This window comes from Melanotaenia boesemani, chromosome 23 (assembly GCF_017639745.1).
Source record: "Melanotaenia boesemani isolate fMelBoe1 chromosome 23, fMelBoe1.pri, whole genome shotgun sequence".
Lineage (NCBI taxonomy): Eukaryota > Metazoa > Chordata > Actinopteri > Atheriniformes > Melanotaeniidae > Melanotaenia > Melanotaenia boesemani.
Genome location: NC_055704.1, coordinates 13,193,861 through 13,210,488, shown reverse-complemented (window position 1 = coordinate 13,210,488; position 16,628 = coordinate 13,193,861). Strand labels below are relative to the sequence as shown.

Below are 16,628 nucleotides of genomic sequence, written 5' to 3'. Positions count from 1 at the left end.
CCTAATTTCCTAGCTTCAGGATCAATAAAAGCATCTATATATCTATATGTCTGTCTGTGAGTATTACTGCTAATATTTTAGTCTTTAGTATACATTTATACATTATAATTGCTCTTTGAAAATTAAGTTTAATTTATATTTATCCCAGATACGCATCACTATATATCCATACATAAGCATTAATTCCTCCTTAAATCTAGATACATCAGAATGTGTAGGATCATTTTTAGAAGAGTTTCTGGCTAAAGAAGTCAAACAAAAAATTTAATTACTGTTTTCACTTTTACATAATCTGCAAATTGATGCCCAACTTGAAATTATTTTTAGTCAACAATTAGAAATTGTGCATTTTAATGAAGCAATTACTTTTTGATAGCGACTAAATATTCCGCTTAGTATAAAAACTATTATGGAGAAATTTGAGCCTAAACGTTGGACTACTGCAGGGAACCTTAATATGATCGTTATATAAAGTAGTATAATTTCAGAATTTGTTGCAACAACGATGGATGCGTTCAACGCAAACGCATACAGTACAGCTAGCTTATTAGCCACAACAGTCGGCCAATATAAGGTTGAAATGGTTAAACCGAGGATGTTTAGTAAAGCTTTTGCAACATTTAATAGCTCAGCGTTTGATGGTGGGCAATTAAAATAAAAATTAGCGAATTTCTAAATTTTATACTACTAAGATAACCTAGTTACTAGTGATGTTAGCGGATCGGACTCTTTACACACTCAAGTAGGATGCTAAAGCCATTAGCGTCGAGCTATTTATTTGAAGCTACACATTTCTCCTTTTTTATAAGTGTTTTTATATCAACACGATAATAAACATTAGAAACGTCTCAACTTAGCCCGAAATGTCGACAAGTAATAGGATTAACACAAACAGCTAAGAGCAGCTTTGTAGTTATTTTTGCTAACGCCTGCTAAGCTAACAAGCTAGCCCGCGAATGACTTGTTATCCCAGAATTCGGTTGACGGGTGGGTAGCCCTAACAGGCGCGAGGTGAAATCCAGTGTACCACAGTTTGCTTGCAAAAAACGGCACTTTTTGAAAACCACACGCAGGGACACGGACTTTTTCCCGCTGTCTGATGTCAATTCTTCAAAATGGGGTCTGCTAACGTACGTCTCCGCCATTTTGTGACAGGTTTTTCATTGAGCAAAGGGGTACGTGTAATGGTTGAATGTAACCCCATCAAGAAGATATCCGCTTGGCAGTTGCAGAGAAAAGGGATCAGGAGTAATTTTCTACCATCCCGTGAGATAAAGTCGTTTTGAAGTGGTCAGCAAGGGATAGTGGCAGCTTGCCGCAGCTGCTTACAAGTCCCCAGCAACAGATTGCTCTATGACCAAAAAAAAAAAAAAAAAAAACTTCACCAAGCAGACTGTCCAACATTGTAGAGTCAGTTTGTGTTTTATAATTAAGTTGTTAGGGAATATTATTTTTTTAAAGAAAAATAAATTGTTATATGTGAAATATAGGATACATAAATATAAAATTTTCAGGCTCACCCCCACCCAAAAAAAATGTTTGAAATTAAATATTGAAATAATTATATAGAGGAAGAATTGTGTGTCTATATTTATTACTTTCATGGGGATTCTGTACTTTTGCTGCTTGACTAATATCAATAAGGGACTCGTTCTGAATTAAGTTCTAATTAATATATTAGGGTCACTTTTAACAAATTTACTATTAAAATTATGGTTTGTCCACCATTTACACGTCTGACTGGGATAGTAAAAGAGCTATGTTAATTAGTGTTATCCCCTCCCCCCACGGGACACTTCCAAGAACCTCCTGACCCGTTTTCCAAACGGAGAGAAGAGTTGTCAGACGGTCCCTAAAAAAGAAAACAGTCTCTATTGTTCCAGCAGTCGCTCTGCCTTGGAGAGCGCAGTGCCACCAGTGGCCGCAGAGGGCGCTGCGCGCATGGCAGGTCGGGCTCCGCGGCCTTCACATCTTTTTGTCTGAGAACTGGATCCCTCTGCCGCTCTACAGTGTGCGCGATAGCCTCGGAGCTGCGTCCGTAACACACTGTCAAACCACTCCAAACGAATACAGCCGCGACCAAAAGCATTAATTCAACACCTTCAGCCATGGCGTTTCTAATCTACCGGTAAATCGGTCGTATTTGTGACTGTTCGTTGGAACTTAGTCCGGGCTTGTATCGGGCTTGCTTTCTGTGTGCATCAGTCTTTATTAGCGAGCTGCCGCTCTTCTTGCTATCAGCTATTTCTTTAACTTTTTAAACACTCAGCTTGGCGAATGACTGAGCGCCGGCGGAGTATGGGATCCTTGGTGTCTTAGGAAGCGACTGAAGTGGGGTTTAACCGTTTTTGCATGCAAAAACAATGGCAAATTCGACGGGGAAAAATATACTAGATCAGCGAAGGAAAGGACAGGCTTTCCTGGACGAGCTGCGGCAATTTCACCAAAGCAGAGGGTGAGATTGGGGCATCTTTATTACCAAGAAATATAACTTTAAATCTTGATTGCATGTGGCGGCGACTTAACCAAAAGTGTAAATTTAACATGTGTGCATTTATTTCTTGTGTTATCCCAACAGATCACCATTCAAGAAGATTCCTGTCGTGGGTGGGAAAGAGCTGGATCTGAATGCTCTCTATATCAGAGTCGTCTCTTTAGGTGGATTTGCTAAGGTGAGTGGGAACCAAAAGTGTAATTTCTCCACACTCTGCTGTCTGTGGACTTCTCGCTGTACCACTCTACAACTCCATACGGATAACCCAGGACAAGTGTAAACCCCCCAGAAAGACGTTAGTGGGTCGGTGTTGGCCTTGCGCTAGTTTGCCATGTATCTCTATGCAATGTGGTGGCTTGTGTTGTTGTGTGGTTTGAATTGAGAGTCCAACCGCTCGGAGTCAGAGTGCAGTTGGAGCGACTCAAAATTAGCGGGCACGTTTAACATCGATTATAGGCACGGAGCCCGGCTTCGGAGAGCACCGCGTAGGACACAGCGTGTCGCTCGGGCTTTTACAGGCAGTTATCAGCCAGGGTGATGCTTGAATTTTCGTTCTCGCCATAGCCATCTTTCTTCGGCTTCATGGCTGAACACAAAATGTAGGCCTCACAGGCCCATGTAGTGGATACAGTAAACGCTGCCGACACTCAGAAACCAAACGGGTCGGTGCAAGCTAATGTGTTTGTACACGGATGGAGACAGTTTGTTGAAGTTCGGCCTCGTGAGGTTTTAACGTCTAAACGGGAAAAATCAAGTTAGCTTGCTAGCTCTAGCGCTAACTAGCCTCAACTGTAACGATAATATCCTAAACGGAGTCAGGCTGTTGTACTTACTAATGTATCAAATTCTAAGTAAATACAGTAAATAAAGCCATTTGATACTAATAAGACTGAACTGAACCAAACGTTTAGTCAGGCTCATCTCGTTTTCAAGTATTTTTATTTTTAGTTTGAGAAAGTTATTGATTAGTGATTGGTATTGAAGGGGGGGGACCTGTAGCACTAAATGGTTTTAGTGTGACCGCTCTTTTTGGTATTGCCGGTGTTTTTCTAACCAACTCCTCTGTCTTCCAGGTCTCGGACAAAAACCAATGGATTGAACTTGCAGAGGAGTTTAACTTTCCAAGGAGTTGCTCCAACGCTGCATTCGCTTTAAAACAGTACTACCTTCGGTAAGTGTCAGGGCCATGCAGGTCTCTCAGGTAGCATGTGGGAAGTGTTTACAAACGTTAAGATGCAGTCTGCAGGATCTAGCCTCATTGATCCAGTCTGCTTGGAGCGTCTACTACTTCTTTTACATTAATATGGTGAAATGGGGGAGAAAAAAAAAATCTTGGATACAGTTCTAGACACATTTTTTGAAGAATATATTTGGGGATGGTTTTCTTTGACCATAAAGTTTTTGTAAATCTTTTGGTTTAGCAGCTCTCTGTGCTCTGAAGTGTATTACACCTAAGCTGCCCAGTCTTGACACAGTCAGCTGCCAGTGATGGTAATCTGCTGTAGATGCTGCCAACCCCCAAACAACTGGCATGTTTAACAGACACACACTCCTACAATTGCTGCCATCACTAGCACCTGCCTGCCTGGGATGGCACCAGTGTAGCAAAAAAAAAAAAAAAAAAAAAAAAAAGCCTGTAGCCTTTAATGGTTATTTTACAGGCAACGTATTATATACATGTTATCAACAAACTGGCTTTTAGAACAAGTTGCAAGTTTAGGTGGACCTTTTTTTTTATTATTAATTGACATGGCTGATGAGACTAGGAGCTGTGCAGGAGTTTAGGTGGTCTTTGACAATAGCTGCATGGAAGCAACACCTGAAGTTAGAGAAGGTCTTTCTGAGCGTATGCAAAACACTTTACACCTGCTAAATATTTAGTTAGAATAACCAAAGGTGTTCTGTTGCTCTGGTGTTCTTGAAAGTTTACTGCAACACTTATAAGAAAATTATTGGCTAACAGGTTAATTTAGCAGAACAGTTATCAATGAGCTGCTAAATTAACCTGCTATTTGGCTAAGCAATAATTACCAATAAAATGCTGTATGTTAGGAAGGAAGATGAGACCTGACATGCTGAAATCCCCCCTTGTGTCACAGCTGCTTTTTGAGCTGCTTTGTGGCGTTTATCAGTGGCAGCTTATTGTAGGGATGTCAGGGGCACCTGGCAGCTAGACTTGTCTTGTAACAACTGATGCTAATAATATAGTGACTATCCTTGCCTCTGTTATGCTGCTATGTTTGCTGACAGAACAATATATATTTTTCTTTCACCCTCTTGTTTTGCATAATAAAAGTGGGTGAATATTTTAGTGACTGTGGATACATTTCTTGTTACTCACACTTGTAGAGGTCAGGGGTCATAGGCAGGTGCTGTATATTTTTACTCACTGAAGAAGGCCAGATTCAGTGTGTGACTCCTGAACACTTGAGTCGGATGGATGTTTGCTAACATCGGTTAACCCTGATTATCCAGTTGAATGACCACCTGTAAGCTACCTCTGCCTGGGTTAGAATTTTTTTTAAAGGCTTTTCTTTAAAAAAATGTACACATGCAATGATTATTGTTGACTGACATCCAGGTAGGAGTTAAGGATGCACCATCTTTGCTGGGATCACACTTCTGACCGCCTGTTGGAGTGAGTCCTCAGGTCTGAATGAATAGGATGGGCATGATGAGGCGCTCTCTGGTCAGCACTTCCCACTCAAAGCAGAGTAATGCGAAGCACTAAAGTTCAGTGCCGGTTCATGCTGCCATCTATTTGGTATTTGAATGCCGCTCGGTAATAAGCGAGCGGTCTTGCCAGAAACAGTTTTCCAGCTCATTTTCAACATGTTGAAGCTTCAACATCAATTCTAACACCAGCACTGATATTATTTCAACTCCGCGGGATGACGGATTCTGGACCAAAGCCTCGGAGTTAAAAACTGAGAGCGCTGTCGGAATTTGGATTGTTTTTTTGGTCTGCTTTTAAAAAATGGACAAAGTTTCCTAGTTTCCCTCTAGATCTACTTCTTTAACTTTTTACACTTTCACTCCGTTTCAATGGATTTAAGTTTTTTGCAATTTTTCCTTTTAGTTGGAAGAGGTTTGCACTCATCTCTAAACTACTGGAGTGACCCCCTACCTCCCACCTTTTAACTTCTTTCCCTCTAAAATCCTCTCTAGTTTGTCCATCATTTTCTATCATTCGAGAATGAATGAAAACTGTTGAAATAAGACCCTTGGTGTTGCTTTACTTTTCCAGATTGTAGCTCGTTACACCCAGAAGCTAAGTCAGGTGACTGATACCCTGGTTTAACCTCTGTTTGCCCTCCCTGCTGCATCTCCCATTCGGAGGCCCGTGAGTCACTGCCATCGAGGAAAGCTCAGTTGAGCTTCTGCCCTCTGTTATAAGTTAGATTTGTGTGGTTTTTGTCTTGATAAAGTTACTACACACATCTGAATCTCTTATTACTCTGTAATGTTTTTAATAGGGAAAGTGTTGCTATTTCTCTTCATGTGGAGTTTGATTTGACAAGTATGTGGATCAGCGATGTGTTGCGGGTGTTTTTCATTTATCAGCGTTTGGTAGAAACGGTGACTTATAGATTGGATTACAGCTTTATCAACAAGTTATGCATTCAGCTTCGCCTCCAAGTGTAGATTTAAGTTTGCAGCAGCGAGCAAAAATCATTTTCAGAGTCTAGTAAGCTGCTTTCTATGCAGAAAATGATTGCATCACTGAAGCTGGTTGCTGTTGCAGCCAGGCTTGCATGTTTAGTCATTTCATTTAATATGTTTGGATGTTTTAACGTCCTGATATGGCTTCTCTCCTTACCTCAGCCTGGTTAGCCGTATGTTTAACCGTTTTTGGCTTGTGAGCCCAATTTTTAGGGCCTCAAATTCTCATGACCCCAGCAATTAGCCAGTTATGCAGTCATGTGAGCATGACAAAAACGTTCCTGTATTTTTAAGGCTCAAGAGCTGTTACAAGTGGGTTTAAGTTAATGTTTTGCTTGGAGAAAGTGTCAAATGAATGTCTGCATAGCAAGCAATGTCCCTTTACTAAGTGAAAACAGAGGTAGCATCTGAGTGGGCAGCATACAGGAACCTGCAGTGTACTCATCTGTTTATACCATAATGCAAAGTTAAGAGTGCTTTACTGTGTGGATAATGTCGATTGCAATGTCAGGTCTTCATACTTCTGTTGGAGATGAGATATTAAATTGAAAGAGAGAAAACAAAATGCTGAACCTTTGCCCAGCATAACAGCACAGAAACACTCAACTAGTTTTTTGTTTGGCAAGTTTTAATTTTCACACTGTGTACCATCATGGCTGTTGGTCCAGCTCTGCTTCCCGCGCCAGCCAGTAGATTCTCCTGCTCGTCTGGAACATCTGGACGAAGTGGCCTTTGATCTGGCTTACATTAGCTGTGTTTTTATTCCACTGCCTCATCCGAGCCAACACTCAGGCCTCAGAGATGCCCATTTGTTGACCAGTTGTAAAGAGAGTGCCTTTTCCTTCCCTCTTATAAAGAATAATAGAGTTGTTTTGCAAAAAAAAAAAAAAAAAAAAAAAAAAAAAAAGCGGCAAAGCAAACTTGTTATCACAGATGACATCTAAAGGCTTTTAAGACTTTGTGTTTTTGGTCTGTCTGTAATTTGACCTGCCCTCCAGCAGTATGGGCCATCACTGATAGCCTAATCTTTTTTACTCAGCTTCCTTGCTAACAAGGAGATGGGTAGACGGTGGAGCTACAATCAGACTTCAATGTATGAAACGTATGATATATTTTAGGTTTGTGATTGTGGTGTGTTGGCTGCAGTTCTTTAGAAGAATCACTCCACTTGCTATGCATTTTACACTTAAACAGAGTTTGTTCTGTGCACTTAGACTATCCCTTGTGATAAGGAGGAGTCTTCAGGTAGGAAACCAACAGGCTAATGTTGGGAGAAACCAATGAGGACTTTGTACATAGACTGGACTGGAAATTATTCAGCACTCACATTTACCCAAAAGGATAAGAGTTTTTTTTTTTTTTCTGATTTCTCACAAAAGTATTTAATCCGTCACAAATGCAAGAACATTAAAACACATTTTCCTTGTCTGCAGTTAATAGGGCTTTTGCAAAGATGTTATCATGCCTATGGAGAAAAGAGAAAAAAAAGAGTTTTTCTGGATGTCTGCACCAGATGCTTCTGCTAAACAAAACCCTGTTTTAATAACCAGTTTGAGTACAAGTGTCAGATCAGAGGATAACTGGCTTGGTAGTGTTGGCACTCACCACAGAAGGGACTTTGAATAAAACTGAATTTAAATAAGATTTCTTTGATTTCATCCCTCAGAAAAGAAGTTTTTCTGAAGTTTTCAATAAAACGTTACTGTAAAGCTCTTTCCTTTCTTGTCTGCATGTAATGTGCTGTAGGTATTCATTGGTTCGGACTGTAATCACCATTGATGGGAACATAGTGTCTGGGTGCTTATGGTTTGCTATAGAGGATGCTGCATACACAGCTGTAAGAGTGAACACAGCTAACTTTTCCTTTATAATAACGTTTTCAGACTGTAATGTCTGACATGGATTATGTTGTAACCCTCAGAGCACTGATAGTAAATGTACTACTACTGACAAGTCTTATTTTAGCATGTTTAAAAAAAACAAACCTAAAGTTAAACAAGCTACTTGTGGTGGTTTTTAAGAAAGTAAAAAGAGCTTTGAGAGTTTAAAATAATCTGTTTGTCTTATACCCATTGATAATGACAGACTCCGGCTGTTGGAGGTGAAATTGTTCTTTTTTTTTAAATGTTACGTTATTCTATTTTCCTGCTTCTTTTTAGCTATACAACCTTCCCAGAGCTGAAGATTAAAAGTAAATCCATTATCAGTTTAGATAAACACTAGCGTAATATTTGGAATATGCACGCTCACAAGCAAAATGACAAAAGAGCTGATTAAAGCTGGTGAGTTTTTGTTGTATATTTGCATAAAAAGATAGTGTTCCCTCACAATGAAAACAAAGACATAGCTGGTCGTCACACTTGTTGATGTCTTTTCCCTGACATGCAGGAACAATTATTAATGAAAAAAGTTCTTCAAAAGGAAAAATCCAGTCAAATTTCTCTTTTTTTTTTTTTTGTTTCTGATTTAGGAACGATCTTAACTGAATGAAATTTGCAGTCATGATAAGACGTTTGAATTCTTTTAAACTTTGGGAAAAAGCTCTGCAGTCCTTTGTTTATCTCTTTTGGGATAAGAAACACTGTAACATCCTTAAAGAAAGAGCAGTTCCTTCCAACCACAAATTTTAAGCATTGCTCAGTTATGTTTATCAGTTTTTACAACCTGTAATTTTGTGTGGATAAATGTGAGGACAGCGGGGTGAATGTGAGCAGCCGTTAACATGTTTCATTTGTGCCTTTTCATTTCCTTTCTTATTTACGAACCTTGATAATAAAGTAATATTTTACCTCCTAACATAGTGATCTGATAAATAGTCTACATGAAATTATATGATAAGGCAGCATTAGTATCTAAAGTCCTTTTTGTTTAGTATTTATTGAACGTCTGTCATTTCACAACTTGGGGTCAGTGTGGTTTTCTTTTCCTAAGTCTATTCTAATTTCTCCTAACCCTTTTTCTTAACCCTATGACATTTTCCAATGAGGTTGAAGGAAAAAGTCTTAGAAAGATGAAAATTAATGAAATGAACCGATTATTCAGCTGTAAAGTGTTTGAATTCCAGTACTTAAACGCTAATTTCTTTAAACATTTAAGTTGCTTTGAATCAGTTTGATTTGATTGAAAAAAACATTTCAAGAATGGCACTCGTTTTCATCAGCTTTATTTTAAGTCACTCTAGATATATTTGCCCTTTACTGTGATCTGTGGCGATTTGTCTGTACTGTCACTGCTCCTACCGGTGAAGTATTTTCTCCATTTGGTACGGTGGCATCCTTTAAACACTGATTATTGACAAAGTTAGCCCCCCCAGCATGTAGTGGCCTGTCAGGACAGTTAAATCAAAGTAAACTTGAATGTGCAGAAATTGCCAGTCGGAGTGTATTTAGATGTCTGCTTCCATGTCCAGCAGGGGGCAACCAACTCCCACACAGAGACTCACCAAAGGGGCATTTGGGCAGCTGAGAGGAATCGAAGCCAGAGGCATCCCCTCTAGTGCCATCCACATGTTCGTAAATAATGCCGGTGGTCGTTTGTACCAGCGTGTCCACTCATCACTTGTCAAGCTTTGCTTTTGCTGTATTATTCGGAGGGAGCAGGCTTAGAACTGGCGGTGTTGAAATATGCACTCCCTGAAACGGTTGTAGTGAAATTCATGCAAACAACGGTGGTTTCTGCTGAGTGCTGGTGGCTCACTTCTTCAGCAGAATGAAACTGATGTTCCTCTTATCATGCATGTGGAGAGAAAAAAGGGGAAGCCATGGCACATGCAGCTGCACTCGATTCTCCCCCTTATCCAATGCCTCCACCCCCACCCACCAGCCTTTATCTCATTTGTGCCCAGACAGCAGTTGATGACGCTGCAGTTGGGCCTATCTCTTTCTCCCTCCCTCCTCACCAACTCCCTCTCTCTCTACAAGTGAAGGAATAGTGTATTTATAGTCCGGCGTGTCAACCAGCAGCTAGCGAACGGGGGATTACCTCAGCTACGATGAGCAAGTGGGGCCTGATTCAGAAACAGGCGCTTGCTGGGTGACTCACGGCCACACAGGCTGGCCGCACCACAACTACTGCTGCTGCTGAGGTATTTTGATGTGAAAATTGTTGTGCTTGTCATTGACATTTCACTACATTACTATCAGCTGTTTATCACATCTCAGAAAGCTTGCAATTGCATGTTCTTGGAAGAAAGTTTTTTTTTTTTTTTTCTTTCTTTAGTTAATATTGTTTGCTCACTGCTGTCGGGGTCATATATTTATTTATTCATTTTCTTTTAGCTGACTTGTTGCTTTCTGGTGCATTTGCAACCATCAAACAGTGGTTTATCTTATCTCTTTTTGCTCACTGGGGAGTCTGAAAGCATCACAGCTATGCATTAAAAATGACTATTTTTAGTCTGAAGTTAAATAAGAAGAGATACAAAAAAAGCTGTCTGTCCAGTCCTTCTCCAATGATTTCTTCTGTCATTAAAGTCAAACATGCAGAAGAATCATGAGTTCATAAAGCAGGTCAGGTGTTTTCCTCCACCAAGGTGAGAGATGAGGCATGTGATCAGTTTATCTGCAAGTATTAGCATGCAGAATAACATCTAAAGGACAAAAGTAGAATTTTCTTTAATGCTGCAAAAGACTATTTCCTAGTATAACTGGAGGGAAAGGCTGTGCTCTGCAAGATAATACATCAAGTTAATTGTGCTTGCTTCTGTAATCTTTCTGACTATTAACCCGTCATAAGGTCACACTTGTAGTGAGGAATAATTAAATGAAGCTATGTGGAGTATGCAGACTTTCATTGGACCTATAAACACCTTAATTGTGCTGTCACATCCTGCTGGAGTTTTAAGAATAACTTACAGCAAGCATTGCTGCTCTGCTCTAGAGTTGCCAGGTTTGTTTAAGATGTGCAGCTTTTTAAGAATACTGTTACCTGTTTTGGCTTATTTAGTATATCTTGTTGCTTGTTCCACCAGCTCTGGTTAAACAGGAAGACTATAGTAAAGAGGAGTAACTTAAGTGGGCTATGTGTAAGGCAAGGCAGTTTATTTGTATAGCACATTTCATGTACAGGACAATTCAAAGTGCTTTACAAAACAAAGTGTAGACAAAACCTGTAGAGATCTAATCAGCCATAGTCGCATTTTCCATAAATTTACTGCTTCAATCTGTCTCATCTTACAGCTGATAATCCTAATCTGAGAATGTTTGTGTGCTCATCTCTAAACTCAGATGAGTTGTCCCCCACTTTCTTAAGCACGAGTTTAGCTGCCACTGCTGCAGTAGGACAGTTTTCATGACATCAGACCTTTTTGTATGTAAGAGGTTGCTGTTACAGTAAGCATTAGCACACAGGTGATATCAAATGAGAACAAAGGAAAGTATCAGACAATGGAAGTTAAATACACTTCAATAAATATGTACAGTTTATGGTCTGACAGAATAGTACATAAATATGTATATAATATGTATAAATAATGGAGTGTACATTAAAATAGCTGCATAATAATATTATTATAATAATTGGACATATTAGTAAAAAAAATTGCAGATGTTTAAAAAATATGGCTGTAGACAGATTGCACCACTGTAGTGGGAGCAGTTAATGTGGTCATTATAGCGTGACAGCAGCAGTGAGGGAAGACCTGCGGTACCTCTCCATAACACAGGATGGATCAGTCTGTCATTGAAGGTGCTTTCTGGAGCAGACGGGGGGTCCTGCAGAGTGTGTAACTTATGGTCCAGCATGGACGTCAGTGTTGCCAGGACCCTGGCACCTACTTCCTGCACTGAGTCCAGAGAACAGCCCAAAACTGAACTGGACTTCTAGATGACTTTTTACAGCTTCTATCTCTCCCTTTCTGTGATGCTGCGAGTCCAAACTGTACAGGATGGCTGATGCCACCATAGACTTATAGGTCATCAGGAGTGCCCCCTTCACTCCTAAAGACTGCAGTCTTCTCAGAAGATAGTCTGCTCTGACCCTTTCTGCACAATGTGTCTGTGTTGCAAGTCCAGTCGTTTACCTGTCGTTTAGGTGAACCCCCATGTACTTATAAGAGTCCACTCTCTCAATGTCCAGTTACTGGATGTTCACCGGTGAGGGGATGGCAGACCAGCATTTATTATTCTTTTTTTTAATGCCCTTGTCTGCACCCTGCTGTAATGATTTATGTAAAGCACTTTGAAATGTCTTGTACATGAAATGTGCTATACAAATAAATTTGCCTTTTTGCCTTACCATCTTCTTAGTTTTCCCCACGTTGATCAGGAGTTGATTGTGAAATGAGTCCACTCTGCCTTGTCAAGGTCCACCATTGCCCTCTCCATTTTGGCTTTCGGAAGCACCTGCTGGATGCTGTTGAAGGCACAGGAGAAATAGAAAAAGCATGATTCTCACACTGCTGTCTAGCTTCTCCCAGTGAGCCAGAGCACGTGTAGCTGGTTGGTAATCGTGTCTTCCAGTATCAGTCTCTGTAGTGTCTTCATCAGGTGGCGTATAAAAGCCACCGGCCTGCAGCTGCTAAGTTCTCTGGCATATGTCTTTGGTACTGGTACCCCAGTCTTCCAGAGCTGTGGTACCATCCTCAGTCAAGGTGTTTGAATGCAGCGGCGTGGTGGTGGGAGTGGGTGCTTGATCTCAGCCTGTGAGTAGAGTGTTTTAAAGCCCAAGATAGTTTTCAGGCTTCTCCATACCCCACTAATGTTCTGCTATTGCAGCTACTCCTCCATTTTCCTCTTTTAACTTGCCTTTCCCTCTCTGATTTTTCTTCTCAGCGCCTTCTGTACAGTCCTCAGTTCCTCCTTGTTCCTTGATCTGAAACCTCTTTTTCTCCTTCAGGAGAGCTTTAATATCAGGTGTAATCCACGGCAATTTAGCGAAGCACCACACCGCCCTGGAGGGTACAGTGGTCTCAAAACAGGTGTTTATGTAGTCTGTGATGCAGCCTGTGATGGCATTGATGTTCTCTCTATGTGGGTCACAGAGCTCCATCCACACAGTGGTGTTGAAGCAGTCCCCGAGAGCTTCCTCGGTCTCAACAGTCCTCCACCTCACTGTACTTGGGGCCACAGCCTGCCTGTGTACAACAGGTTTAACAGGCTGGGAATGTATAATATTGTGGTCGGCTCTCCCAAGAGAAGGGAGAGGAGATGCAGAATATGCCTCCTTGGTGTTTGCATAAAACAGGTCTTGTTATTTGTTGTCTCTGGTGAGACGGGTGACATACTTTGTGTATGTTGGGAGAACAGATAATGGAGATGCATTATTGAAGTCCCCAGAGATGAGGAAAAGGGTCCTGTGGCTGCAGCTTGGTGGTGACCAAGAGCAGTGTTAGAGGCTATGTCCACATTAGCAGAAGGGGGCACGTAAACTGCTATCACAATAACACGTGAACTCCTGTGGCAGATAATATGGCCTTATTCTAACCGCCAACAGTTCAGTGTTTCTGTTGCCTTTTACCAGTGCAGTGTCCCGGTTTAGACCACCTCACATTCACAAACACAGCTAGTTCCCCTTCTTTCCTCTTGCTGCTGTTCTCCGTTCTGTCCACCCGCAGTAGATGAAAATTTGGGAATAAGCGGTGTCAGACAGGTCTCCATAAACAGAAGGAAATTGCTCTTTCTGTACTCCAGCAGATGTCCCTTGTGCGCCGCCAGCTCGTCCATCTTGTTGGGAAGAGATCTTACGTTTGCCATGATGACAAAGGGGAGAACAGGTCTGAAGCTCCTCCTATCTTCCCGAAATTTTGTCCTATTGCGGCACCAACAGCGAGTCTTGAATATCATCTCCACAGGGATCTCATGTCTGTCCAGGGGGAACCCTACAGCGCTGCGCATCTCCATCAACTCTTCCTTACTGTAAACAATGCACGCAGGGCCCCCCATGCACATCATTAAACTGGATGTTTTAGTTGGAAAAAAAAATGCTGTGAATCAACAGAAAAACAACAGATTTGTGTACAAAGAAGTTTGGTCTATGTACAAAATATTAACAAAAGCAATAAGCTATAAATGAGTTAAAATACTAGATAAGAAAGGAAACTGGTAAGAGCTCTTGCATCTAGCCCGACTCGCGACGGATGTAGAAGTGGGATTTCTTTCTTGTGTGCAGTTACTCTGCTCTAGTTGTGGCTGTTTAACAGTTCTGACTCATATTGGCATTAGTCAGGACACAACATCTTGGTGTACTCACTAATGTTAAATAAAAATGCTGAACTTACAACTCTCTGAGTAGTTTTCCCTAAGTTAAAGATGGCTAACATATTGAAGACCTTGGTTCAATCAAAAAAATAAAAATAAATAAGCCATTCTAATTATTTCAGAAAGTCATGATTATCAAAAGCCATGGTCCAATGCAGTGGAACAGCATCACACCACACTGTTGTAGATGCAGCTTCGTCCCCTATGAGTGCTTTGGTAGTTAGAAGAAAACATTGTACTCTCAGAGTAAACATACTACTACTGATAAAGGGGTTTAGTTATCTTAACAGGTGCACCCACGCTGGGGGAAAAAAATGTTTAAACCGGCTGCTTTTTGTGGGAAAATCTGCAACAGACAGCACTTTCATCTGTTTATACATTTGTGTTTTAATGAAAATTACCAAGAAGCTTGTCTTGTACAGTAGTACAATTGAAAGGGATTATTTATCTGGGGAGTTGGAATATCAAGTGAACAGGGTGTGCTTATTGCTTTTGAAGAGAGGGGCTGCTGGGCTGGCCTCAGGAGCTAATACATGTCTAGGAAAAGAGCAGCTGTCAGAACAAATAATTATTTTTCCTATTTCTTTAGGAGCTTGAGCAGCACTCTAGATTCAAGTGAATTTATGGAACATAATTTTAGAATATCCATATCACTACATTAGGGAAAAAGAAGCTCAAGTCTTGACAACAACATAGAGCAAAAATACTCACCCAGCTATCATTTGCTTTTTGTGTGTGTTCCCTCCCTCCTCACAGATACTTGGAGAAGTATGAGAAAGTCCACCACTTTGGCGAGGATGATGAAGAAGCTCAGCCGGGGAATCCCAAAGCCTCTCTTCCAGTCGGTGCAATTCCCAGCTCTTACAACTACCAGCAACACGTTGTATCAGGTAGGCAGAGTCGACTGTGTGTTTTTGTCTGGGTCACATCTGCATCAGGTGTGCAGGTTTGATTTCTCTTGGCAGTGTGTGTCTTGCTGTTTCTTGTCTTCTCTCCGAAGTTCATCTAGTCTCAGTCTTGCCGTCTCTTGGCAAACTGGAGTACTTAATCTTCGTGCAGATGTGATTACAGCTAAGCATCACTTGATTAGAACGGGGTGTGCGATGCATGGGAAACTGGACAGCTCACTGGTCAAGTATATACACGGAAATGTGCTTCAGCTGTATTTGTACTTTTGATGTTACTTTTTATTTCTCACTTTTCAGCATGAGGGTGGATCAGACAGCTTGTTCTAGGCTTTACTGCGTAGAAATGGAAATCTTTTTTTCTCCATGTCAGGCTGAATTTGCCCATATTATTCAGAAAAAAACCCAACTTCAATTTTCAGTGTCAGTGTCATATTTCCTTTTTTTGGAAATTAAATAAACCCCCTTTGTAAAGCAGGTTTTGCAACTGTGAGGCTATATTTAACCCCATCTATGGCAATCGATTATTTCATGCAAGAACAAATAACTTTCAGACATGACAGAACTGTTCTTTACTTGGAAAATGTGGAAAGAAGTTAAGAAAAGTTTGCATTTTCATCCTGTTAGAAAGTTACCAATATAATGATCACAAAGCAAAACTGCCCAAGGGGGTTTGTGGATACAGAAAAATTAGCAGCAGGTGAAGCTCAAAAATAATCATTAAATGATGATATTTTTGCTCCGAAGGTCCAGTTTTGTCCTGACAAATTTTTGTTAATGTAACAGATGTTTTCGCTTAAATTTGATGCCAAGTCTGCATGTACACGGGTATTTTAGGAAAATGTAATGCCCGGGTAACATTTTGGAAGAGGTTGTGTGGCTTGCATCACAATATACATCCTTAGATCCTTTGTTTACATGGCAACAGCAGACAGAGATAGGCTTATTTTAAGGAAATTTATTTCTTGAACTGGTAAGATTAGACGAGATGGTGTAAAATGACTTGCATTTGGCTGATTTGGCTTTTCTCCATCAGTGATGCACAGGTCAGTATTTTGTTACCACCCAAGAGGTGTGAACGTTTACTGGCTCCAAATCTTCAGAAGTTGTCTTTAACCAAACAAACTTGTAGAGCATTACTGTAGCTGAAAGAAGCCACAAATTTTATAATTCTCTTCCTGCAAACTTGAAGCAGAAAGCCGATAGCATCTCGTCAATTCTTGGCTGATTAGCTAGGCTGGCTGTCTTCCTTCATTTTACATATGTTAACTTTGGATGAAAACAGCTAATGTGGTTCCACACAGTTCTGTTACAGTACTTGATATTTGCAAGTCAGATTTGAGATCATCTTTTTTTATTTTACTGACTTCA

General features: G+C 40.6%; 1 protein-coding gene and 1 long non-coding RNA gene across 2 annotated transcripts in view; one reads left to right on the top strand and one right to left on the bottom strand.

Moving 5' to 3' along the window:
- The first annotated feature begins 1,916 nt into the window (after positions 1 to 1,916).
- Positions 1,917 to 16,628, top strand: part of arid2 (AT rich interactive domain 2 (ARID, RFX-like)) — a 35,527-nt gene continuing 20,815 nt past the window's right edge. Inside the window, exons 1-4 of the mRNA XM_041977423.1 lie at positions 1,917 to 2,455; positions 2,579 to 2,672; positions 3,568 to 3,665; positions 15,109 to 15,242. Coding sequence (XP_041833357.1) covers positions 2,364 to 2,455; positions 2,579 to 2,672; positions 3,568 to 3,665; positions 15,109 to 15,242 — 418 coding nt within the window. The 5' untranslated portion in view covers positions 1,917 to 2,363. The remainder of the gene's footprint in view (positions 2,456 to 2,578; positions 2,673 to 3,567; positions 3,666 to 15,108; positions 15,243 to 16,628) is intronic.
- On the bottom strand, positions 10,124 to 15,179 carry LOC121634619. Its single transcript, XR_006009265.1, has 3 exons — positions 15,107 to 15,179; positions 14,677 to 14,682; positions 10,124 to 10,236 (listed from the first exon to the last, which is right to left on the bottom strand). It is a non-coding gene; the product is annotated as an uncharacterized LOC121634619 (long non-coding RNA).